The sequence below is a fragment of the Callorhinchus milii genome, unplaced genomic scaffold (genome assembly GCF_018977255.1).
Source record: "Callorhinchus milii isolate IMCB2004 unplaced genomic scaffold, IMCB_Cmil_1.0 Scaffold5, whole genome shotgun sequence".
NCBI classification, from domain to species: domain Eukaryota; kingdom Metazoa; phylum Chordata; class Chondrichthyes; order Chimaeriformes; family Callorhinchidae; genus Callorhinchus; species Callorhinchus milii.
Window position 1 is genome coordinate 20,100,807 of NW_024704746.1, and position 26,642 is coordinate 20,127,448.

The 26,642-nt window shown below is 39.3% G+C and overlaps 1 protein-coding gene across 3 annotated transcripts in view; it reads left to right on the forward strand.

Annotated features, from left to right (window-relative positions):
• The window catches only part of szt2 (SZT2 subunit of KICSTOR complex), a 73,054-nt gene that overhangs the window by 25,216 nt on the left and 21,196 nt on the right, over window positions 1–26,642 (forward strand). Inside the window, exons 39-63 of one of the 3 annotated variants that reach the window (XM_007887076.2) lie at window positions 274–586; window positions 1,552–1,626; window positions 2,286–2,424; window positions 2,768–2,885; window positions 3,122–3,251; window positions 3,701–3,853; window positions 4,162–4,264; window positions 6,236–6,359; window positions 7,325–7,436; window positions 8,218–8,336; window positions 9,133–9,297; window positions 9,722–9,803; window positions 14,084–14,263; window positions 14,685–14,879; window positions 15,388–15,572; window positions 16,230–16,411; window positions 17,233–17,330; window positions 18,689–18,821; window positions 19,648–19,775; window positions 20,664–20,711; window positions 21,683–21,804; window positions 22,027–22,209; window positions 23,934–24,204; window positions 24,964–25,043; window positions 25,344–25,469. In XM_007887076.2, coding sequence (XP_007885267.2) covers window positions 274–586; window positions 1,552–1,626; window positions 2,286–2,424; window positions 2,768–2,885; window positions 3,122–3,251; window positions 3,701–3,853; window positions 4,162–4,264; window positions 6,236–6,359; window positions 7,325–7,436; window positions 8,218–8,336; window positions 9,133–9,297; window positions 9,722–9,803; window positions 14,084–14,263; window positions 14,685–14,879; window positions 15,388–15,572; window positions 16,230–16,411; window positions 17,233–17,330; window positions 18,689–18,821; window positions 19,648–19,775; window positions 20,664–20,711; window positions 21,683–21,804; window positions 22,027–22,209; window positions 23,934–24,204; window positions 24,964–25,043; window positions 25,344–25,469 — 3,564 coding nt within the window. The remainder of the gene's footprint in view (window positions 1–273; window positions 587–1,551; window positions 1,627–2,285; window positions 2,425–2,767; window positions 2,886–3,121; window positions 3,252–3,700; window positions 3,854–4,161; window positions 4,265–6,235; window positions 6,360–7,324; window positions 7,437–8,217; window positions 8,337–9,132; window positions 9,298–9,721; window positions 9,804–14,083; window positions 14,264–14,684; window positions 14,880–15,387; window positions 15,573–16,229; window positions 16,412–17,232; window positions 17,331–18,688; window positions 18,822–19,647; window positions 19,776–20,663; window positions 20,712–21,682; window positions 21,805–22,026; window positions 22,210–23,933; window positions 24,205–24,963; window positions 25,044–25,343; window positions 25,470–26,642) is intronic. The other 2 variants (XM_042334975.1, XM_042334976.1) reach the window with 2 other exon arrangements.

Genomic DNA, 26,642 nt, shown 5'->3' on the forward strand with positions numbered 1-26,642 from the left:
TGCTCACATTTTAATTCTTTGTCTCCTGATCGTTAAATGCTGTTGGGAAAGTTGAGGAATGATGGCAAAAAGAGCAGATGGAAAATGCATGAAATTGGCTTGAACCACCATTGTTTTGGTTGTACTTTCCTATCTAGAACAGTATGCCTATAGTGTCCTGGACACAATATAAAAATTATGTCTTTGTTCATTTGTTTAAATTGATAATGTTAGTTATGGAATTAATAATGAAAGTACAGTGGTGGATAAATCCCTCCATTATATCTTTCACAGATTGCACAAGATGAAATGAAACCAGCCTTGGAGAAAATAGGGAGAGGTGTATTGGCAAATGGAACAGGTCTTGCACCAATGGAACCGGTCGAGGAGAGTGTCGATGGAAAAAGCTATGCCCCTACCGCCCAAGTAGATCCACTGGAACGTGTATTTACAGTAATCAAGTCTGAGCGATCACAAACTAACACACCTCAGTTACAATTGAGCCCAGGGCCAGAGAAATTGCACACGGCAAATCCACCATCACAAACCTCCTCTGCTCCTTTGAGTCTCTCAGAGTCTGTGCAGTCCAGTATACCTTGCAATACAAGTAAGCATTTATTTTCATTTAACTACATCATTAAAGTGAGAAGCAGTGACTTGACAGCTATAATAGCTCTTGACTATTGGCCTCTTGACTAATTGACAAGTTTGAATTCCAAATATTGCCTTTTGCTCATTGGAGGGAAGAGAAGAGACTGGAGTCAACGGGAAAGGATCCTTTTTCCAATGTCACATAACTGAGACAGTTGTCAGTTGAGGAATTCACTCCCATCTAGCTCATGAGTTTGAGTTCACGATTGTGTCAGCCTGGCTCAGTGGTAGCATGCTCATCTCTTGAGTCAGAAAGTTGTGGGTACAAACTCCAGGTTGGGTATTGGAATTGCCTCATCTAAGCAGACGCTCCAGTGCAGTGCTGAGGATGATACGTTGTCGAAGACGCTAGTCTGCGTGGAAGGCACTATATAAGTGCAAATTGTTGTTGTCGGAGGTGCCATCCTTCAAATGAGATGTAAACCAAGGTCCCATCTGCCTGTTCAGGTGGATGTTAAAGATCCCATGGTACTGTGTTTCTCCCGGTGTGCTGGCCAGCAATTCCCCACATAAAAATGGTCACTCACTCCATGACTGTTTGTGGAACATACATGAGCGCAACTGGCTGCCGCGTTTCACCCACAAAATAAACAGTCAATCCACTTCACAGGATATCCTGTGAAGCATTTGAGAAGGGATAAGATGCTAGATCAAATGCAAGGATTATTAGTCTTACCCATCAGTTGGGCCTTTGTTGGACAAGTTTGGCAGTTCACTGGCAGACCATGTGATGGATCATTGATTGGAATCTGCCTTTCACTGGAAAAACTGGCACCTTTGGTCTTTTCCTTGATTAATAGAAAACAAGGAATTCGGTTCCAAGTTTACAGATGGTCTGTGATGTCTTGCTATTTGCAGCTCCTGTACTCATTCTCTTCATCTGTGATGTGTAATACTCCTGAATTTTCTCTCTGCCTTCAGGCAGTTTCAAGTACAGACCAAGTCGAGTGCAAAGTGTGGTTTCCAGTCAAGGCAGCCTAGATTCTGATCTTTTAGGTGAGAAACAATACTTTTATCTAGATTTTCTTTACTGTGGATCCATGTACATTTTATTAAAATTAAAATGATTAATAATTGAAGTGTGTCTAAAATGACGTGTCAACAAAAATGGCTACACACGAGAATTTTTGAAATGCCATTTAATACAGTGCCTGTATGTATAAATTACTGAGCAAGTCTTAGCCATGGTCTAGGGGTTGACACTTAAGTGTCATGTTGGAGTGGGCTGCAATTTTGGAAGTGTCGTTATTTGGATGAAAACTAAGGTCTTGTCCACCTGCTCAGATGGACGTTAAAGAACCAATGACACTATTTAAAAAGATGATGGAGTTTTTCCCAGTGTCCTGGATATAATCCTCCAGTTAAATTCATCCTCTGGCTATTTGTGAGATATTGCTGTGCTCACATTGGCTGCCATTTTCACCTACAAATACACAGCCACTACACTTAACAGCAATTAAATAAATTACTATGAAGTGCTTTGAGAGGTATCAATGTGATCGAGCATCATCTTAAATGCCAAGATTATCAATATAGTCACGGAAGGGGAGGATGGGCTCAAAACATGCTTTTCTTAGCTTTTGAAGGAATTCAGGCAATGATCCTGAATGTCGAGGGAGAATGGCTTTTGATCCTATTTTCTGTTCCGTAAACAGGTTATGATGGCGGCAGCAGTGACTCCGAGTGTGAAGGAGCCACAATGAATGAGCAAGACCCCAAGTGCCCTCTGATGCCTGAATTTTGGTTGATCATTAAAATTCACCAGGACCGGGTTGAAATTTATTCTCACACACGGTCAGTATAAGTGTAGAGCTAAACACTATTATACAAAATGTGTGGTATAAACATAGCTCTGCCAAATTCTGTCTGTCTTATCATTTTTTAAAAACACTTACTAAATCCCTCTCTTTGTGTGTGTGTGTGTATAATATATAACAACCAGGTTCCTACTTACTGTTAGGTAAACAGAGGCGTGTGTGTGGAGTAAGGAAACTTGCCCAATGTTTCACCCTGATCACACACACACATACATATGTATATATATAGGTAATATATGATCTGTTCTGATAATTGGATGTGGTTAGGATGAATGGTGAAGCTCAGTATCTTACAACTTTGCATCTTACTGTGTCTCTAGGAATCTTATTGGAGCAAAGAATGAATTTGTAGCTGAAGAAGAAGAAGAACCAGAATACTTGTGTCTCTATCGAACAGTCATTAAAAAAATTGGCGAGATCTGCCGTGTAGTTAATCAGGTATGCTTCATACCACAAGACAGTTTGTTATCAGACAGCAAGTGCAATATGCCCTTTGTCCATTCATTGTGTTTGCTTTCCCATCACAAGTCTGAACCTGTTGGCTGAACATAGCATCAATACCAATAGGAAGTGTACTGTTTGGATTGTACATTGGGTTAGTCTGCAGCAGCCCATATGCCTGTCAGTAATCATCTCTTTCCTGTTTATTTACTCTCCGGCCCCCACTTTCACAGCGTTTGCTGCTTCAAGACCTGCATGACAGCCATGTATGCAATTCGCTGCTGGTAGCTGAGAGTGAGGAGGATATCTGGAAGAATGAAACACCCTACACTTCCTACCGCCAGAGGACTATTACTAACGATGGTAGGTGTAACTATTCAGTCATTTCAAGGACTTATCTTCACAATCTAGGACATCTCAGTGATGTGGTCAATGCCAGTCAATAGGAAAGATAAAGACTGAACTGCTGTACACTTTTAAAATCTTTTAATTTTTCTTTTTTACTTTAATTGTTTAAGAATCTGATACCTTTCTGTGATTGAGAAAGAGGACAGGCAACTGCTTTCATTGCTTCAGTTTGTAAAACTTAAATCAGGTTCATGGATAATGACCTCTGGCCTTGGATACAGTGATCCATTTTAGGTGGTAAATTTGTTCATCTTTGCATTGCCATTCCCGTGGCATGTAGATTGAGTTTAATCACGTTGATGCATTCTATAAAATGTTCACTGTGCATAAACTAAAGTTTGTTATATACCGGAGCTTTTTAAGTTATTTTCGTTTCCTCATTTTGTCTCCAATTTCACTCGCAGATTATTCTGCAGATGACAGCTACCAGCCGAGGGATTACTTGGCGGCCACGATGCAGTTTATACCAGGCCATTTTGCATGTGAAGTGGTGTGGAAGACCATCATACACATCCATCCTCGACTCAAGATGGGACCCAACATGGGTGTTTCAAGAGGTAGTTATCCCTTGTTGTACTAGCTTATATATTCCACCGGTCTGTGAACAAGGGTCTTCCAGGTTGTTATCCCAGTGCCTTGGGACGTTCTCCCGACGTGAAAGGCTCTATCGAAATGTAATATTGTATTGTATTACACATGAGCTTCTATATTTTTACATTGCAGTGCATGATATAAATCACTATAGGTTACTAAATGCTTTGACTTGTTCAATAGCATGTTTAAATGATAGAAATTTGGTTCTGGAAGGGTAGACGTGAATTCCAAATTTTCCATTTAACCTTTCACCTGTCTCTTTGTTTCCCAGCTATTCAGGCCCTGAGATCTGTCCTAAATGCCTTCTCGGTTGTGAACAGGAAGAATATGTTTGTGTATCAGGAAAGGGCCACGAAATCTGTGTTTTACCTCCGGTAAGAATATCAGTGTACATTTCTGAACATTTATTATTTGTTCTTAAGTTGCTTAAAAAGGATAGTCACAGTCAGAGAGGACAAAGTAATGGTTGGTATAAACATAATATAATCCTTGCATTTGATATAGTGCCTTATCACATCTTCAAGACGTCTCATAGCGCTTCACAGAATATACTGTAAAGTGAATTGACTCTATACTTTGTGAGTGTTTGGAAAACTTCCTGGTGCAGTTGCCTTCTAGAGTTTTGGTTGGGCAATATTGTGAGTTTTCAATCTGCAACTGTCTCTGCTATACCTGACTTTGACTGCTTTATAGCTAATACTGTACACTGGAAGAAAGCGTTTTCATAAGATCAACAACCTTCATCAAATATCCACCAAAAAGGTTCATTTATAAAAAGTTACAACATAACTGTGCTGCGTTAATTTATTTGGTTGATATACTAGGCTACGAAAAGAAAAGCGAGATGGTATTACAGCTTTTAAAATGTGTCCCAAAGCATTCTTTAGAAATAATTTCTATAGTGTTTATCATTTTTTTTTGCTTGCAGAAGCTGTGATTGCATATGTCAGTGGGCAGTGTGGTCTGTCAAGCATAATAATGCCTACACTGATGAATTACTAGTAGTGACTCATTCATTGCATTTGAGTGTTTACCATGAAATGATAGTCATTATGCATTGCAATATATGTGTAATGTACTCTGTAATGTATTTCAGAATAATTACAATACATTGTTGCATATGGCTTTATACGTATATCTAAATGCATTCTACGGAGATTATTTGGTGTCTGAGACGATTATTGTACAGTCATCCCAGATAATGTAAATTGAGAGCAAAAATTGAGCATGTTATCACAGTAATGAACTCGAAATTCCTTCTTTGAAATCGTTCATATGTGACCTTTTACTGTCGAGTGTGTATTTCATTTTCATTCAGTTTCCAGTCCACCGTTTTGCTGGCAGTTGCAAATAAATATGGTTTTAAAAAAAATGAATGCAGTTGGAAACATCCATTCTGAATGGATTCAAGTTTACCACTTGATAAATTTAAAGTGATCGTTTTATAATTTAAATCAGTGATAGGGAAGTAACAATTCTTCCACATTGTTATGAAGTTGTGACACATTAAGGGGATTAAATGATTACATAATAAGAGACAAGCTTCCAAAGCGTGTGGTCTTTAAATGATTTAGCCTGTGCTATTATATCAAATCTGTACAGGTGTATTCCTTGGGGAGGTGGTATTTCATTTTGGTTCATTTCTCTCTGCTTTGTTTGATGTCTTCCATTTTCAGGCAGACAGTAATAGATGGTTATTTGTATATCGTATGATTAAGCCTGAAGTGTTGTAGTGATTTATGTTGTTTGCTCATGCAGGGAACTAATGCAGCATCTGTATATTATACGATAATAGAAATGTATGTCAGCCTGGCACAGTGGTAGCACTCTCACCTCTGAGTCAGCAGGTTGTGGGTTCAAGCCAAGTCAGGACTTGGAATCACATAGTCTAAGATGACACTCGGTCCTGTGGGGGGTGTTGCATTGTTGAAGTTGCCGTCCTTTGGATGTGACGTTAAACCAAGGTTCAGGTGGACGTTAAAGATCCCATGGCACTATTCAAAAAGAGACAGGAGTTTCTCCAGGTGGACAACAATCCTCCAAATAAACAAAAATACAACTCCATGGCTATTGTGGGACATTGCTGTGCACAACTGGCTACTGCAGTTCACTCACAAAATCCACTTAATCCACTTTATAGTATATCTTGTGAAGCGCTTTGAGACAGCTCGATGACGTGAAAAGCGCTATATCCAGTGCAAGGATTTTATTAAAATGTGCACTATTTTGTAATACAACATTAGTCAAAATGTTCTTGATGTCGCATTATGTAACTATACCATCATATTTAATATTGATAAATCATCTGTAATTGCTACCAACCCCATCATTGTTCACTGTTACAGACTTTCTGAAACAACATGCACTGGAAATACAGCAGACATGGACAGAGAGGGCCAACCAATGCTCTCCTCTCGTTCACTGGCTCTAACACGCAGCCAGGAGCCCATATTTGTGGACGAACTGGGGGTAAGGGCCTGTCTTACAGTCATGTCTCAGTGGTCTACTCTTCCTTATTTCTTCTCTCACACGTTTTTCAGTGTCTAATACACTTTATCACTATAGCAGTCAGCATAATTCAGTAATTTGCTTGCTTGCTGCAACAATTGCCTCTTGTGTACCTGAACTGAGTATTTCTTTACCAAATTGTCCAGTAGTTGTACCCAATTGGTACCTATACACATTCCAGCAAAGAAATTAGTATAAAGAGCTATGAATGATCGAGTTGGGCACTGGAGAGCAGGTAAGTGACTGGAGGCTTTTCTCTGCAACATATTTTTTGTGTCCATAGAGTTGACAGTTTGCTTATCACATGAGGTAACCATCAGTAGGCTTCAGAAGTGCAATTTAAAATGTTGTACTGGGAAGTATTTGTTATTGTAGCCTGGCTTAAAATATATAGTTTGTGTTCCAAATATGTATTTAAGATTTTTGTATTTAAAAAAAAGTTTCTATCAGGAAGGACACAGCAGTGATTGAATAATAACTTTTGACACGTACTTCGATTATACAAGTTATCTGTGACCTATGTAATTGAAACATACGAGATTTTGGAATCGGAAATGTCAGAGTGGTCAGATACAATCAGCATATGAGCACAAGTTTCGGCAGTTAAATAATTCCAAGGAAACAACCACAATGCAATAGTTCACCCCACACATTGGGATCAGCAGAGCCTGAAATGAACCTTGATTCAGTAAGCCGAATCCAGCCTGTGGCTATGAATTGGCTATCGTGAAAGTGGGACTGATCATATAGAGTGGTGCATTATTCATGAATAATTTCATGACAATTGGTCCTAGAGAGGGAAACAAATTATACAGATCTTGGTGTTAACAGGACAGTTGTATTAATACCTTAGAATTGCTATAAATTAGAATATTTCATTATCTGAGGTTCCCCTCACCCTCTTGTTGCTTTTTGTTTAATTAAAGGCCAACAAACCCTCCATAGATCCCTTGTCCTCCCGGAACACGGAGTCATCACGACCTGTCGGGCAAGTAGATAAACACATTCTGCTGATGGTACACGGTGTTGGACAGGCAGGTAAGTGGAGAGGGTGTCCCCAACACAAACTCAAGGAGTGAAATCACTGTAGACTTCAAGTAAAGCAAACACCAGGAAGATGATAATAAAAGACGAGCTTCCAAAATATAATTGTAGCTTGTGATTTATAATTTTGGGAAACATCTTTGGTAAAAATCTCCTGTGAAATAGCTCTGAAATTCATCACTCTAAAATTCCACTTGCATTAATCAGCTCAAAGGCTGGACCTACATTGCTATCCCATTTAGTTATCCACAGGACTGATCAGTCATTAGTGATGAACCTAAATTTACACAGATTATACATTTGTCCTTAAATGCAACCACTTCTCCAATGCATTGTTGTGATGATGTCTTTGATGTATTAATATTCACTTGCTGGGGACTCTGGTCACTTTTATCTTGTTTTTTTAAAGATAGTAATGGTCCTCAATTTGCAGATTATTTAGTAATCCTGTAGCTCAGTGGTTAGAGCACACGCCTTGCAAGCGAGACACCTGGGTTCAGTTCCAGGCAGGGCGAAACTTTGGGCAAGTTTCCTTACTCCACACACCTAATAATAATCCCTCCAAAAACAATAATAAATTGATCATTTTCAATCCACGACTGTTTGTGGGACATTGCTGTGCGCAATTGACTGCTGCGTTTAGCCCACAAATATACAGTCAATTCACTTTACAGCATATTCTGTGAAGCGCTTTGAGACGTCTAGAAGACGTGAAAAGCGCTATATCAAAGGCGAGGATTATTATTATTACAATCCATTTCTGCTTTCTCTCCAGGTCCAGAAATTACAGATGAACTGGTAAAGGTTCTGCGAAGGCGATTGGATGAGGCCACTCTTGATATCATCACAGTCATGCTGGTCAGGAACTGCAAACTCACTCCCGCTGACGTAGAGGTATCATTGAAGTACTAATTTGTTGCATATAAATAGCATCATTTAAGTTCTAGTCTTGATGGAATCTAGCTAAATCCTGTAAATACAATAAACTCGTGGTAACTCTTCGCTCCAAGGGAAAAGGGCTCAGTGACGAGTTATCCGGAGTGACGAATTAGGCCTATGTTTATATACATAAATAAATGCGGCTGGGATATTGACACCATGATGACATGATAAGTGGTAGTGACAATTTAAGCCAGGGTCGTGATATCAGGAGTTTACAGTGTAATGCTACAAAACAAATCCACTGGGTGGCAGTAGTCGTTAGTTAAAGGTGAGCAAAGAACTTTTTCTCGTTGGCAGAATCTTTTATTTGCTTAACTATTCTGAAACGTTTGTAAGATTTTTTAAAAAAAACTCACCTTCACTTTTGTAGTGGGCATTTTACATTTCATTTACAACTTTATCAAATGAAACTAATTTTTTTTCCCATCACTCCTCGCCCCCCACCCGCCTTCAAATTTCCTTGTACAGGTTACATATCCTCCATATGTACGCCAAATGTACATTCAATTTGTATACCTGAGACTCTTCTTTGAGTGACTAAAGGGACTCTAAATTGCCATAGCTGTAACTGATGATGGCAGTAACATAATGCAGCACATTCCTAGAATTTGTAACCAATAACTAGTCGTACAAATGTTGCAGAATGTTTTTGAGGCATGATTCGAACAATGAAAACTGGTCAATTAAATCAACTGCAATGGTGGATTGTTAGCCACTTACATTTTGAAAATTAACTTTTGTCTTCCAGTTTATTCAGCCACCTGGTATGCCTCCAACAGAAGTAGTGCAGTTCACAATTCCACACTGCTGTCTACCTTGGCTGCATGCCGTTGCATACTACCTGCGTCAGAATCTCTTGATCTTCCTCCATACACCAAAATATACAGACAGCAATGTGGAGCATCATTTTCAGGTAGAGTGAGAGACTGCAGGTCACAAAAAAAGTCACTTTGAGCACAAAATATAGCAATTGTTCTGCTACAAATGCACACAAAATAATGTTGTGCTGTGCTGGGTGTCTGGCTCTAACGTTTACCTGAATATCTGACTTCTTGGCATTGTGAGGTGTAGATTTTCTGTAGCTGTTTATTTTATGTCTGGCTTTTCGTGCCTGTTTTGTTTGTGTCCATCTTAAAGTCACCAATTTATTCCAGTATAAAAAATGGCAATCTTGTAATAAACTATGCTGAACTGATTCAGCTGATTGTTACACTTTAAATATTTTATAGGTAACTTGAAAATCAAAGAATGTTGTGATGGGAAGTTTCAAATATGTCCTGGTGACGAATAGAGCGCGCCTTGTACAAAACTTATTCAATTATTTTTTCTTTCTGCAGCATTACACTCGTGGCAAAAATGTATCTGATGCAGACATCTATCTGTATAATAAACCGGGTGGTCAAGGCACTGGTGGGAAAGGTAATGCAAAGCTGTGATTGCAGTATGTGTGTCAAGTGTGTTTGTGTGTCAGTGTGTTTGTGTGTGTTTGTGCGTTTGTGTGTGTGTGCGTGTGAGTGTACCCACGCATACACGATAGGAGCATTTTGATCGACACTGGCAGCCAAGTTGAACTTTCTTCAACAGTAAGTCTCCAAATACAAACAGAATAGTCTTTCATCTGTACAGTAAAAGGCACAACTAAGGATGCTGTTCCTCTAAATCGTAACCCGCCCACACGCCTCCCCCGGACGTGCAGCCATATACTTCGCTTTGTTCAGTTGCAGCATTTTTCTTTGTTTGTGATCAGCACATCAAAGTTCTTGCACCTATCGAGCAGTTTATCTTTAATGTTTTTGAAAATTGGGATACTAGAAACTTTTTTCTGTTTTCCCACCTGTGCTTTTATACAGTGTTTTCCAAGATTTGTAAAGTTTGCAATTGTCAAGCAAATCTTCAGTTAGAGAGGAGATATGGGGAAGTTGTGCTAAAGATATGTTTTGCACTAGAAAGGGTAGTGCTTGCTTTCAGAGCGCAAGTTAGCCACAGCTTTACTTGGTAGGCTCACCAAGCAGAACACGTTCTAAACAATGTAAGAGCAGGAATTGAGGAAAGTAACATCTTAAGTATTAGTTCCGTAGAATACAAACAATTGTGATATGTTGGAGGAGGGATGGAAATGAGAGAACAAGGTGTCAGGGCACAGGAGTGGGAAAGAGAGTGGGCAGTGTTGTACAGCGGAGAAGGGAAAAACGTAGCAGTGATGCAATGGGATGTGAATCTAGCCCTTTACTGCAGAGAAAGGCCTGTCTCGCCTATCTGCTAGCATTCCTTCCTTCCCAAATCCAGCTCTCTCCCATGCTAATGCACTATAATGCCACCAGCAGCATATTTTAAATGTTTACAATGAAACCCCCCCCCCCCAAAAAAAAAGTGTAGAGCCATTTCAGCTGGCACGGAAACCTTCCACTGATATTGAATGGTATTGAAGCAGGTGTTTTGGGTATATAAGCTAGCTGTGAATTTTTTTTCATCAATGTAGGTACCATGGTGGATCTTGTGCAGCATCTATTTCCACCCTCCCACTTTCAAGGTATTGCTTATTTGTAGTTGCACTGGTGGTGCTGCTAATAGAAGTCTTCCTGCCCCCCCTATGCATTTTTTTGGGTTCATTTTTGATCCTCTTTCTCCCCCTTCCACTACAATTTAATTTCCTATTGTGATTTGGCAGCCTGTGCTGAGTTTGTACAATGTGGCACCATTTGATTTGAGAGCTAGCTTATTTTATAGATGCTGCTGGGGAGGTGTGTTGATTTATTATATCAATGCATGTTCTGCTGTTGCTTTCTGCTGCATGTTAACTTTAGATTGTTTGACATTTTGGGGCTATTTTGATCCTGTACATAGTAGTAATAAAAATCCTAACATTTGATATAGTGCATTATCATGTCATCGAGACATCTCAAAGCGCTTCACAGATGGACTGTAAAGTGGAATGACTGTGTATTTTGTGGGCGAAATGAGGCAGCCAATTGCACACAGCAGAGTCCCACAAACAGTTGTGGATTGAATGATTGAATGACCAATTTTATTTGGGGGATTTGTTGGCCAGGACACCGAGAGAAACTCACTTCTCTTCGAATAGTGCCATGGGATCTTTAACATCCACCTGAACATCCTGATAATTGAGGTTCACACTGACTCTATCACTCCTTTGAGTGTGCCCTCTTCTCACTACTATTTACTTAAACATGCCTTCTTTTCTAAACCCAAACTCTCGTCTCCATTGTTGATCTGCATAGACCCTATTTTACACAACTGAGTTGATCAATTTGGGTTTGTAAATGTGAGGCAACCAATATAGTCTAGAAATCATTGTCAATCAGGTTAAATTATAGAAATGGTGGGATTTGATTCACTGTATCTACCCACAATACATTTTTCGCAGAATTTAGCACTAAATTGGTCATCTCATACGGAGAGATCACAAGTAAGTTGGTGTGTGAAATAAAGGGGGAAAAAAATACCTGTGCAGTAAGAGGTACATTTTGAGGTTGGAGTCAAGGCATATTATCGTAGCATAAAGAACATTCCAATCTGCATTTAGATCACATTATATTTATCTGGGTGTTCTAGATTTTGATGCTGGACATCTGGAGTGGAGATGCTTTCTTCAGCACTCATCTTGCTGAGTTAAGCTATATCAATTTAAGGGCAAAAAAGAAGCAAGTGTTAGCAGCAAATCTGTACAGCAGCTTGTAATTGTTTTTACAATAATCTGTGGCAGGGACCGTTCTTGTAAGCCTGTTCTCTTTCTCTCCCTCCACTCAAGTTGTGGATAATTTTGGTTCATTTCAGCCTTAGCATTTTTGTAAGGGGATTATTATGCTTGTGATATTCCTCCAAAAATCGGAAATAATAATTGCAGACTATTGTCTCACATAACAGCTCATCTATTTCAATAGTCAGGAAACTTTCTAGAGGAGTCTGTTGGTTTAGTTAAGGGATCAAATGCCAGATTCCACTTGAAAATATCATTGCTTCTGAATGAATGAAATTAGAAATCATTTTCGGCACAGACGATAAATCACACAATTCCACCCCATTTGTATGTTAATGCAGAGGTCTGACGGGAAGAAGCAAGTTTCATCACAGCCCTTTAGAGCCTTGCAATAGGTATGGTTCCCAGGGAAGTAGGTAATTGAATTTCAGCACAGAGTGGCCATCTCTGAAGCTTTCTGTGAGAGCAGGGAAAAGTTCCAGCAGGTAGTAATGATGTATTCTGGATTCAGTTCACGTCCCGCTTAAATGAATATGTTTTAAACCGTCCATATTTGGTAGACACACGTGAATAATCAAAAGGAATGAATTGCTGAAAGTTAAATATTTCCGATTCATCCAGGAATGGCATATTGAATGGTAAATCTGTTACACGTCTTGCTCCACCCTCGTGGTAGCTTTCTTACTTGGCTGTTCCTCTAATTTATTGGTACAGCAATAAACGTTTGATCTCATTGTTGGAGGCCCTGTTGTCTGTCAGCTGTTGTGCCATTGTTTCAAAATATCTCAAGCAATTTCCACTAATGAGTCATTCCACACAATGTCACCCACAAGCATGACGATGAGCATCTGTGAGAGCAATGGTGCCATAACGCCAGCATTTATAATGGCTCATGCACAACAAGGATACAGAAGGGGTTTATCAGGTACAGCGAGATGTAATTCCTTTAGTTACTTCTAGAGTTGATGCAATCCAAATCATAAACAGGCTGTTATTCAGGTTACAGGAGATCAGCATACTCAGCCCCCTGTAGGAGAAGGAAGTAACTTGTATGATATTTTGGATGGAAACGGAGACAATTTAATTGACAGCACCTTTTGATTGCATCAAGCTCCGTATTGCCTTGCGTTTTAAGGTGTGTTCTGCTTTCAGTACTGTGTAAAATACCTGTGCTCTCAGACACAGATATGAATGCCATTTACACTGATCCACTAGTTGGGGAACTAGCATGCAATGTGTAGCCGACTTTAGTGGAATATGATCCAGATTTGGCAGTTAAGGAGCTACATGTAATCTCGATATGGCTTGCGTTGTTATGCATTAATTTGTGTTTAAAAATAATCAATAGCACTTACTTAAAATGACCTGATCACTGAGGAGCCACATCACAACTCCAATCTCTATTCTTGTTCGCAAACTTAAGTTACGTGTTGTGTTGTAAATGAAGATTCGCACAGGTCCAGTGGTTCTTCATATCAGGTGATGACTGAACATGATGATATCCTTACCATCCCCACATCCTATTCAAAAAAAAGAGAGATCTGTGGTTTGATTGTTTTATATTCTGTATGTATTATACATCCCCCTCACTCTGAAGCCCAGCATTAATCTTTCTCTGATCACATACGGGGCTAGAGATTAGGATTATAGAGAAGCTGTATTTTGTGCATTTAGTGCCTCAGTGTCTACTCCATGTGGAATTAGAGTGGGAGGTAATTTGCCATGAGGCCAAATACAGTAGCCTAATGCAGTTATCCAAATATTGTATTTGTTTTGATCAATCTGTTCTGTGGATCAAATGGAGACTCTCTGTATATCTTTCTTCAAGGTGGAGCAGAAACAAATTGAATAAACTGGGAACCTCACCTCTGGCGAAGAGATATTTGGCTTGGTTAATTTTGTTAACTTTTTTTTGTGTTGCTAGCAATGCTCTGGTGTACGCAACTGGTGTAATCTGTTTGTTTGATCTGTATTTACCCAGGCATTGCCTGCATTGCCCTGTCCATTGTGGATCAGCAGGGAAACCCTTTGCAAATGACACAGCGGGAACGAACAGACTCTTCAAAACTATGTCTTGCCATGGATCTCATCCAGGAGACAGACTTCAGGAAGTTGACCAGTGTTTCCAGATATGAAAGGAACTCTGAAGGTAAACTACCAGGTAAGTGTTGTGAAGTAGATAAATCTGTTCTGGTGCCTTACAGCAAAAAATCAAACCTAATTGTTTCATAGAACAATCCCCAATTATTCCTGTTCTCATGAAGGTATCCAACTGTACAGTTGTACTACAAATGGTGTCCAATCTATATTATAAAATAGCTGTAACATATCAAACTATCGCAACCCCTCTACACTGTGGTAAGTGAATTTGCTTGTTTGTTTTAATGCGATTTGAGTTTAGCTCCTTCATACTGACCCAGGAATGCATGTGTTAGGTGTGGACTGTGACCAGATAACATAAGCCCATACGTATATACAAGTGAATGTCACAGACCCTCAGACCCTGTATACAAATACTTCCAGACTGTCTAAATACATGTATTTCTCAGTTGGTGAGTCTTTCATTGTGCTTACCTCCACAGATACAAACACCCTTGTACGGTTTGATATCTGGGAACAGGGAAACATCAGCCTGCTGCAGCTCACTGACAAACTTCGCAATGCTCTCCGCCACGCTCTTTGTGATGCCGTCATGGAATTTCGAGTGCTCCAGTGCCCGCTCTGTGTGGAGTCCTACTGCCCAGTCATGCTCGCATCAGAGACTGACTTCAGCAGTGGTAAGAGTTTAAAAATTACAGCAGTATACAGCAATAAAATAAGCTCCAGGACATTTTGCGGAACTGGAAATCTTCATGGGGTAAGGGGTAGTTTAAACGCTTGTGAAGAGGATGAAGATCAGAGAATGTACGGAGAGAGATGTAAGAGGGAATGATTGGGTGAATTGAGGGAAGATTGTAGTGGTGAGTGCTCTGATGCCTGCTGTGATAATGGTGCTATTAGCGGGAGGCTTTGAGTGGGTAACTTTGTGAGAAGGGGAATGTAAGTACACACTTGTTATGAATTGGTGGGGTAAAGGGACAAAAAGTGTTGTGACCGGTATTGTCTTTGGTGTGTAGGAAGTCTTGTTGTCTAAGCCATTGCTTGTTGTGATGGGGTTGAGGGACATTGATTGTTCATTCTGCTATTAACATCAATGCACTGTAAGATATCTGAAATGTTTGATCTTTTAAATTAATTTCTGATTTTCTCTTTAAACCTTTTTTCGTTGTTTGGGTGACCGGGCAGGTCGAGCCAGCAAGCCAGGGTCAGAGATTAGGGAAACGATCAGCTTCTCTGCTAGTATTATTGAAAGTAAAAGCAGCCCAGTGCCCTTTCACCCATATGTACCCATATCAGCCTCCACCACAAGTAATCCAGATTCCACCACTCCAACAAGCAAAACAAGCCGTCGTAGTTTCTGGGACTTGCTGGTAAGTATATAAATGCTGTAGAAAATCTATCTCTTCAGGTAAAACCATTTTGTAAAAGTGTTTTAAATGATTCAAGTTAGTGATGTTAAGGGGTACACCTGTCCAGAGGAGAGGTGGAGTGAGAAGGAAAAGAATACGTGAAGTGATCCTTTCAGGCACTCATTCTTGATGTGTAAGTCTAGTCCATGGTTGATGATGAGTTAGTTGACTATGGGTGGGGGGATTTATCATAACCTTTTCTGCATAGAAACTTAGTGGAATAACATCATTGAATAGCACTCAGGGGCAGGAATTCTGGCATGGATTTTTTTACCCTCTCTCACCGAGTGGTCATTGATTTTAATTCTAGCACCTCAAATACAGGTCTGGCTGAGATTAACTAACTCGGCTAAATCCAACATTCAAACCTACTTTATTGGTTAGTGCTCCTTCAAGTGATACCTTTTCACACAGAGCCAGTGGAGTAACTTTAACGGGCTTTCGACAGCTTCCTTAGAGATGTGTATAAATTATGTATAGCCACAAGTATCTTAACACTTTCACATCTAGTATTAATCACTGATCACATCTTCCAGTATCAATTTGGTTTTATTCAATCATCCTTCAACTTGCATCAGGGCTGGTTAGAAATGTGATTCTTGATCCTTGTTGTTCCAGAGTAAGACTGATTTTTCAGACATCGCCTCTCCCAAGACCACTGATGACATTGTCCTGGAAAAGTCTGATGACAGCCGGATTCGTCGCAGGCACAAAACAGAACATTTGAAGCAACCCTCAAGTGCTGAGCGAGTATCTGCAACAGAACTGGAGCAGTCACAAAGGCAGGCAGCAACCAGAAGGTTCCTTTTATTTGTGATTTTTATTTGATGTGGACATTGTATTGGACTTGGTGATTATTTCATCAGCTGCTTTATTCTAACCACACAAATGTGGTCTGCTTCAGGACGTGCACTTTGAAACTTGAGTGGAATCTAAATCGGAGTGTACATGTATAATGCAGATATGTGGCATTACAAATGGGTGAATGTGTAGAGAGAAGTCACAGAAAGGTGACAGACTGTGCAGCAAAACTGATGGGCTGGGGTTACAAAGCTCTCACAATTCTTTAGATGTATCATGGCTTTAAAACGCATGACTTTTTTTAATCTATTGTGGATATAATACCTTCAACCTGTTGGGCTGACCGGGATTCAATAATAGGTTGGGTACTATTAATTAGTGTAATAGTTTGCGCACAATTTCTATTAACTTTTATATGATATGGAAAGTGGGGGCTTATTGAGATTTTGTATATTAAGTACCGGCAATGATGCAACTATCCAAGTATACAGAATTGTATTTCAACTGATGATTAAAAAATAGAGGGAAATAGCAAAAAGAGGTGGGGTTTTTTAGTGATCAGCATAAATTGAACCTCTGCCAACTGTTCTTGAAAGTGGCAAATTAGTACTTAACAGTTAGGTGAATAAGTTGCAAGTACTACAAAAACAACAACTAGCATTTATATTGTGCCCTTTACGTGGGGCAGCGTCCCGGAGTGCTTGACAGTGGCGGAGTCTGACTCCGGGACAGGGGGAGAGGGAGTGGGGAGGTGACCGTAAGCATGATCAAAAGTAGTCAAGTAATAGCCCGTGATTTAACTTTTGTTCCATCTCTGCAGGAGGCGCACTGGCCAGTTGGAAGAAGGAGACTTGGGCTCTCTTCATCAGCTCTTCCACGGCACATGTCAACAGTGGATGGCCTTCATGGATAGACTGGGTGAGTGTAGAATTCTGACTGGAACAAAGATTTGCTGTATTTGGACATAAAGTGCTTGAATTCCCGGTATTACTATGAAGCAAACAATGTGATAGAATTGGAGTTATTTACATGTGGAATGCAACAGAGTCCTGTAGCTCAGTGGTTAGAGCACTCACCTTGCAAGCGAGACAACCTGGGTTCAATTCCAGACAGGGCGAAACCTTGGGCAAGTTTCCTTACTCCACATGCCTAATAATAATCCCTCCAAAACAAAAAACAATAATAAATTGGTCATTTTTAATCTATGACTGTTTGTGGGACGCTGCTGTGTGCAATTGGCTGCCTCGTTTTGCCCACAAATATGCAGCCAATTCACTTTACAGTGTGTTCTGTGAAGCGCTTTGGGACGTCCTCCCGACGTGAAAAGCGCTATATCAAATGCAAGGATTATTATTAGGATTATTATTTACAGTCTATTCTGTGAAGCGTTTTGAGACGTCGAGAAGATGTGAAAAGCGCTATGTCAAATGCAAAGATTATTATTATTATTATTATTATATAACGTCTACATTTGAAGCCCTCCCAGAGTGTGACCGTAGTTTTCATTATTTCATACTTGTTGGTTTAAGTGGGCAATAGATTCTATGGGAACGTCAATCAACTGTTTCTTAATGATATCCTGAAGTGCAGGCTACAAGCTGTATACAGAGAAAAATATGGATTTATTTTAATGTGTTTTTAGTTATTTACATTGGACTTCCAATTAGAGTGCATATACAGGTTTCAGAATCTGCATTTAACCCCAGAATTTTCTGGTATTTTTAAGTGAGTATAAATATCTATCAGTATATTCTAGGGATGGAACATTACCCACTAACATTATCTTTGTCTTTAGGTTTCACAATACTCAGGCAAAGTCAAGTTTCTTTGTAGTTTTCGGTTTCATTCTCAGATCTCTGTATCAAATTTCTTTGGAAAATCCTGCAATAATGTAAAGAAGCTGCTTAGCCACAGGACTTTTCTGTCTTTACAATCAGTCCGTAAGTCTCACTTAATAAAAAATCAATCCACTCTTAGCGGGCTCTTATTTTTCAAGTTTGTGCAAGATGGATCCTTATTTTTATAAAGGTTTCCTGGTATCCCAACCTCTAAAGCAAAATGCCATGAGCCGTTGAGCACTCAATGAACGAAGGCCTTCCTTCCACCCTTTGGTATTGCCTAGGATCATTATATGAGCCCACAGCAAATGTGTACCAACATCCAACCAGTTCCAATATGCTCCACTATTGCTTCATCCTCCTGCTCACCTCCATCATTCTCTTCTTAGTGATCGTTGCTTGATGGTTCTGTCTTATTCTGTTCTCCTTGCAATATAGGATGTCCTTCAGTACAGCAATGCTCTGTTGATATCGGCTCCCGGTTTCTACTCAGCTCCATACTCACAGAGATTGAAAATTTGGTCAGCAGTCTTGCTATCGACACAATGGTCAAGATTTTTGAGAAAATCAGGTTAGTTGGTGTGCCTTTGTGAGCAGTGAAGCATGCAAACTGAATATTGCTTTTCAGTGGGACGTTGTCCTTTCACTTCTGTGGGATTGGGAGGTATTTTGGGATGGACAACTTGAAAGGTGCGATATCAACAACAACAACAAGATTCCATTTATAGAGCGCCTTTCACGTCGGGAGGACGTCCCAAGGCGCTGTACAGTTGGGTCAGGACCCGAGCATTGGGGGGAAATGGTCAGGGTGAGGGGAGGGAAGGGAGGGATATCAAATGCAGTTTTAACTGTTATCAAATGCAGTTTAACTGTTATGGTAATTTTTCAGATTTGACTCGAGTCAAGCAGTAGGTTTTGAAACAAGCCCAGTTTATTGCTTGTAATTCTGGAATAGCACAAGATTTTCTATTTCCAAAATGATTTAAAATGAAATATAGCCTAGGTCCAGACCTAGGTAGTTATATGTGCTGCTTAGGTGGCATGTAACAGCAATGTTTTCCAACTTATACAGCACTGGTGATACAATCAGACACAAGTGTGATCATTCTTGTGGCTCTTTGATTATGCTTTTGTGTTTCAAAACTGTTTGTCAGTATATTCAAAAAAAATCATCCTCTAAAGTCCTATTAGAAATAATTTCCCAACGCCAAAGAATATTTGGCATTTAATGCTGTTTTCATATATGTAGGGTGTAAATTTGTTTCTATAACCTTTGGTAAACTTGTTTCTGTAGTCTTAGCTTTTTGATAGCTTTCTTGTGAAAAAGGTGGTCTATTTCCACAAATGATTCATTTCCCCAATGTAAATTATACCCTTTTTTTTCTCCTGTATCTCAGCTCTCCACATGGTCCCACTTTCCTGCCGTACTTGCTCAGCCAGCACTCCAGTACTCGTCCTGGTTCTGCCAGGCAATTCATTCTGATTGGGCGCAATTTCCATCAGTGGCGTTACAGTACTGAACAAGGTTTGTATACGTCATAAATATCAACTGGTTTGACCTCTTCCACAGCTTCAGTATGGTAGCAAACTGAAAATCCAAATTGATACAACATTGATTATCATGTCATTGAGACGCCATTGTCAAATGCAAGGATTATTATTATCTTTGCAAGCGTTTAGCAATAGACCAAATTCAGGGGCATTCAGATGTTACCATTTTCCGTGGTGATTAAGATGATCAGTGCTTCTTGTTGTCATCCAGAAGGGTAAACACAGACAATTAGACAATCAGTGTGCCTGTGAGAGGCAGGAAATTTATGGCCAATGCTGACCATAAAATGATTTTTAACAACTTAAAAGGAGCGTAACCAGGAATATTAACTCACTATATCAAACTTATGTTGAATCTTGCAATATGGGTTTTAATCTAGCTGACACCAAAGGATCAAGGTATTTTATCTCTAATAGGAACGGAGAGTGGTAAAATGTTTGCGATATCAAATCTTATAAATTTTAAGGATTCTTGGCCTTATACATCTACAATATCTGCCAGACTCAAAACTGGAATTCATCATATTTACAATGACATTGCAATGTATATGACCTATTTTCGTGCACAGAAAAAAAATTGGTCAAATTTGGAAAAAAAACAATTATTATTCAGTCTATTTTTTCAATAGGCCACTCTGTAATATTCAAGATTGATTCATAAGAAAAAATGTTCTTAAATGAACTAATTTACAGGTGAAATCTTATAATATTTGATATTCCTGATAAGTAACATTATGTGCGTTGCATAGAAACCTTGGTTTCTTGGTGAGTCAGTACAGAGTGCTTATTTTTAGTAGCTTAACTTTTTATGTCACAATTTGCTGTGCCACGATTTGCCTGCTCATATTTTATTTGCCTACAGTGAACATTGATGGTGATGAAAATGCATCTTTGTTAAATAGTGTGAAACGTAAGTCTCATCACGTGGTTCTTATAGTGATTATGGTGGTGGGTGAGAGTTGTGCAAAAGATATCAGAATGCTCTTCATAAAGTTTCCAAGGAAATATTTTGCAATAGTTTTGACTCCCTCAGTTTACAAGCAAGGAGAGTGAATAGGCATTTTGGAATTCTGTAGTGCTAGGTGTGAGAACTAATCTGGGATCGTGGTATTCGAGATCAAGTCTTGCCTGACCTTTCCCAGCTGAAGATGATCTTGTGTGAGGATAGAAGTTGTCACTGATTTGTCCAACCATTCACATATTGCAGATCATTGATATTGGATCACATGGTTGTAATTGTTATGCAATCTTTTGATTTATTCCTTCAATAATATTACACCACGGAAGTGAAAAATCTGCAAATTATTCACCAATGGCATCTACCAAAAGAGCAAAGTAATCCATCTACCTCCACAGAACGCAAGTAACCAAAAACAGCAATTGTGCTGTATTGTTTAAAATCTCGACTCAACACACTGAGAGATTCTGATATTCAAACTGTTGCACAACCTTGGTGGAAGATGTGGGTGTGTGTGTGTATATATATTCTGAACTCTAAACTAAGAAGTGATTTTTGGTTCCTTTTATATTTTGTTCTCTGATGATAATTTGATTATTACTGAAATTCATCAGCTTGTTTCTGAATGTGTTTCAGTTTGGAACTGAATTGTGTTGGGAAAAAAATCAAATGGGTTGGATATCATTTGCACATGTACTTGCGTATACACGTAACAGAAATGACCCGAGTGCTTAATTTGCTTCCTTCGTAACAAACTGTGTTGCTTGTATTTCTTTCCTTACAATTTGAGGGGCGTGAAGGTGATTCTAAACTGACATGATCTCAATGCTAATTATTTGAGAGTGTGTTTTAAAAACCCAGTGAAACATCTCACAGTGTTGCGTGCCCTAATAGTGTTCCTTTTTCTTTCCAAAAATGTAAAGCTCACAAGGGGTTTCAGAGATTTGAGGCCATGGAGTTCAGTGATCCTTCAACCCCAGGGATTAGCAGCAAAGGTGTCGTCCCACGACAGCGATTCCTCATAATTGATATCATCGACAAGAAGGTACCCAAAAAGCACACTACGGGAGACTTAAGTCTCTTACTTGCCACAAGAGTTTTGCATTACTGTAAATAATTACAAAATTACTTTTTTATAAGAATCAATTTTTTTTTAGACACCGGTATACCTTTCTTTCCAATTTTTAATATTGGTCTCTGTATCTTACATATTTTTAGTTTTTTTTGCTTTCACTGTCGCTTTATTTACGGTGTCTTTATTTTCCAGCTAACCTTGTACACCTATAACTGGTCAGTGGATCTAGGAGCGTCATTAAACCGAGGACTTACTCGCCTTATTCAGTGGCAGAATGCTCGTTCACATGTGGTACACTGTCTCCTCAGCCAAAAGATGGGACTATTCCATCACTATCTCTTTGCTGATACACCTGTATACGATGATTCCAAACAGGTAATGGATGTCCGTATCATTATGTATATATCTTCCATGATCTAAAATTGAACTGCAGCCTTAGAAAATGTTAGCTTTAAACAGATCATTTGACTCGATAGTATTTGATTTTGAAGTACTTTGAGATGTTTTAACATGGTAAGGCTCTGTAAAAAATGCAAATTCTATTTTTATGTACAAGGTATTTTTTGGAATTACTTCTCCCCTTTTAAAGTCTCACTAATACTCTCTTTGGTAAACTACAATAATTGCTTTTTCAAGACAGCATCCATTCTGGGCAAAGATTAGAGGTTATTGTGCAAGACTAATAAAATAGAATGTGGTACATTGACTATACCAAAATATGCAGAATATGTACATGATGTGTACATCTGTTTAATGTATGCACAGTTCGATGACCATCTGATTTTGTTTGAAATGAGCTGATGAATTAAACTAGCGACAGAATTATATCGAATTTGGACTGCCTGATAGAATTTGGCCGTCAAAGAGTTGGCTTCACTTTAATGGTAATAACAATCAGTGATCAAAAGTGCCCCAATAAACTTTAATCCTGAAGAGTAATGGAAGATCAGAAAGATCTTTCATGTGGCAACCTAAAATTAAGAGCACATCAAGCAGTGTGGCAAATTGATCAATCGCAGTTAAATTTTCAACAAAATGTACCTACACATAAAAGAGTTGAAAAAACAGTCATTTCATTTTTCGCACCAAGGCTCTGACTTATTTTGCACCAAAGCTATAATATTTAGTTGCAGTAAATTTCCAACTCCATAATGTGCCCAGGCAGATGGCCTGCCTGCTAAAGCATGGGATTTTTGATAGTAATGTGATAATATGTTTTATACAAAGGAACTATGTTGCTTTGTAAAATTGTTCAGAGCTCTGGAAGTGCTTGCCTTGAAGGGGCGGCACAGAGACTGAGTGTGCTCGTGACAGCTGTTGGCCATTGAATGTTTGTGATGCAAAGACAGTCCCTAGCATTGATTAATCAATGCAACAGTGACTTGTCGTGGCAACCAGCTGTTCAATGCTGTTAGCAGACATTAGGGACGGTCTCTGAACGTTTACAGGTAAATAGGCAAAACTCTTGCCTCGATCACCACCTGTTGTCAAGATGTCAGTGAGGATTGAACAGTTACAGAACCAGGACTGTGACCTTGCTAATCCACGGCATTATCTCTTATATGACGACCTTAATACATTTTTAATTTTTAAAGCTTTTTTTCCAGAAAAGGAAAAAGCCCCCAGTGCCATGGATTGAGAGCAATTTTCAGATAAATTGGTCATTCACTTCTTTGTGGAGTCTTGCTATATGCAACTTGACTGCTACGGTCATTGGATTTCAGAGTCATTACCTGCAAAGCACTTCAAGACATTTTGATATTGGCAATCGATAATATTATTAATACTGAGAAATCATGACAGGAGGACGTCTCAAAGTGCTTCACAAAAAAATTACTGTGAAATGAATTGATTGTATTTGTAGGTGAACATAGCAGACAATTTAGACACAGAAATGTCCCACAAGCAGCCATGAAAACACCCTTCTCTTTTCAAATACAAGCAAGATCATCTCTTTGTCTTACAAAGCTCGCTAAACAATAAAACAAATAACTGTCCATGTAGATGAGTAACTTCTGCTAAGATATAACAGAACGTTTCAGTCCAACGCTGTTTAGAAACTGTTCTCATTTCATCCCTTTGCATTTGTATATTTGCAGGAACCAAATCCATTCCTTCACTCCACGTTGGACGCTGATTCACTGATCAAGAGCCCAACCCCACCACCAAATAAAGAGCAGGCACGACTGAGCTCGTCAAACAGAAGTCTTCCTCCACTTCATTTCCCCCCGGAGATTGTCCCATTTGATGAAGCGCTGCGAGACATCACTGTGCCGAAATCCATGCGCCAGTCACATGATGTGGGCCTGTCAGATCCAGTCTCCCGTCATGGCACACAGTTCCTGGAAATCAAAAACCTGGAGCGGAGAGGTGAGCCAACTAGAAAAAAATCAGTTTATTCAACTAGATGTATTAGTTCAATTGAACTTATTTTCTACGATAAATTCCACAGATTCTATATATTGCGAAAGCTAAGAGTAAGATAGCCTCTTATACCAGGTTATTTAGCAGATTGCTGTTTTTTAGCAGATTGTTTTTTTCACTCACTTGTTCCCTGGTGACATTCTTCAGAACAAAGTAAAACAGGAATTCACCTCTTAAAAAATGTCACAAAGAATAATAAATCGGAAGAGGAGGAAATTGGCTTTACATTAAAAACACTTTTCAATTGCCAGATAGATAAGACTTGTTCATGAGCATAAATTGTTGGTGCAGTTATTCGAGCCCTGATGTCGTCAAGGTGCAAATACCAAGGACAATGTGGGGCAGACCTTGGAAATACTACAGCAATGTATGGTACTTTGTATCCAAGTGTATTTGAAGCTTTCATCTTATGGAAATAGGTCAGCAAGCTAACGCTGAAATCATTTACCTTGGAAACTGGCTCAGGAAACTGGCTGGATTTAAAGGACCTCTGTCAAATCAGAGCCGAAAAGCACATTAAGCACTTGAAACTTAATGTGAAGGGAATAAAATGCACAGCTTTTTCATATAGTCTTGTGTCAGCACTTGGTTTTCTGAAAGCATGCGTCCATAGTTGCACTTTTTAAGAGACTGTACGTAGCACCTTCATGTCTACCCATATTTTTATCCAGAAAGTCAAATGTGATTTGTTGGATTTATTTTCAGAGATGGAGAAGCAGATGAAAATTGAGAACCTATTTGTGACGTGGCAACAGCGCTCTGCTCAGTCCAATATGCCCATAACAGTAAGTAATGATCTAGAACAAGCCATGGAAGGTCGTGCTGACCTCTCTACTGCAACTATAAATGTTGAATATGCAGTTGAATACAATAAAACACAAGCTTTGGGATGAAATCCAGGCTTAAATTTGCTCTGGGTTGTTAAAACGATCAACTTCTATGAGCCCGTGTGCAGGGGGAAAAGGCACTAATGCTGTCGTACGGTGCTTTTTATTCACGTGTGCCAAAAATGTTGATTCAATGTTTTTCATTGAAATAAGTTCTGGATGTATAGTAATAACCAATGAACATGATCTCTGGTTTAGACTGGTGACCTGGATACCCTTAAACAGTCTTCTCGTCTTGTCCACTATTGTGCAACTCCACTTCTGTTTGATCCCATCTTCAGACAACAGATCCAAGCAGAGCAACAAGTTGGATCAGAGGGAAAAGTAAGTGCAGTCTAAACAAGACATGTCAAACAACAACAACGATTACATTTGTAAAGCACCTTTCACGTTGGGAGGACGTGAAATGGAAGCAGCTAGAACAACTGTACTATGACCAATCTGTATAATCTAATGAGGGAAACATGAGTACAGTGAGACTCACAAGAGGGGAAGGGAATTGAGAGAAGGGGAGAAACTGGCAAGTAAGAAACTCGGAGAGGGACTGGCATACGAAAGGACACTTGGAGGAAGAGAGTGCAGGGGATGGGGGTGGTTGTAGGATTGGTGAAGGCGCAGAATGCAGAGGCATTTGGTTTTACAGTTTTTTTAAAAAATGACATTGTCAGGACATCCGGACCTAATTATAAAGAAGAGGTCAGTTGGCTCTTACCTAAGAACAAGCTGGCATCTGTTAGGAATCAGTGGTTCATTGAAGCAAACTGTTGTGACCCGCAAGCATTTCAGAGAGGGACAGTACATCTGCCAATCCATACGTCCCATCCATTAATAGATGAAAGCAAATCCTGGCACACTACAACCAAGAGAATTGTATCTATTTAATTCAGTTTACATCATTAACTCTTCGAGAGGACCACAAAAGCTTTTTTGTACCTTCAGTAATGAAGAAGACCTTGAATGGCATTTACCTAATTGTTCCATGAACCATGAAACAGTGTACTTATGCGTGCAAATGAGCATCTGTCATTCAAATAGAACAAAGCCTTGCCTTCTGGTTCTTTCTAAGATTGCCTCAGTGGTCATATGAATCAGTCCTTTCCTCCTATCCCTCAATCCTTTAGTGCTTATGAGCTTTCTGTTATTGCAGATTTTTTATTATTAGCAGTTCAGTTTTGTTACTAAACATCGAGGAAACATTATTAGTAGGTATTTAGCTGTTCATTGCTTCACTGATCAATGACCAAATGCTTAAAAGTCCTTTTTTTTTTTACAAATTTGCCAATATTTACTTCTAGACTTTGACCACAATTTATTATTTTTGAATGTCAAAGCTGCTGCCAAGATTTACCTTTGTTCTAACTGTTGTCACTTTGTCCTAAGATGATGCCAGGATCTGATCTTAAATTCCTTCAGGTGACAGATGCACACTGCATGTGTGGTGTGTGTAATGCCAATATCACAGAGTTATCAGAAGTGTCCACGTTTCAATCACTGCAA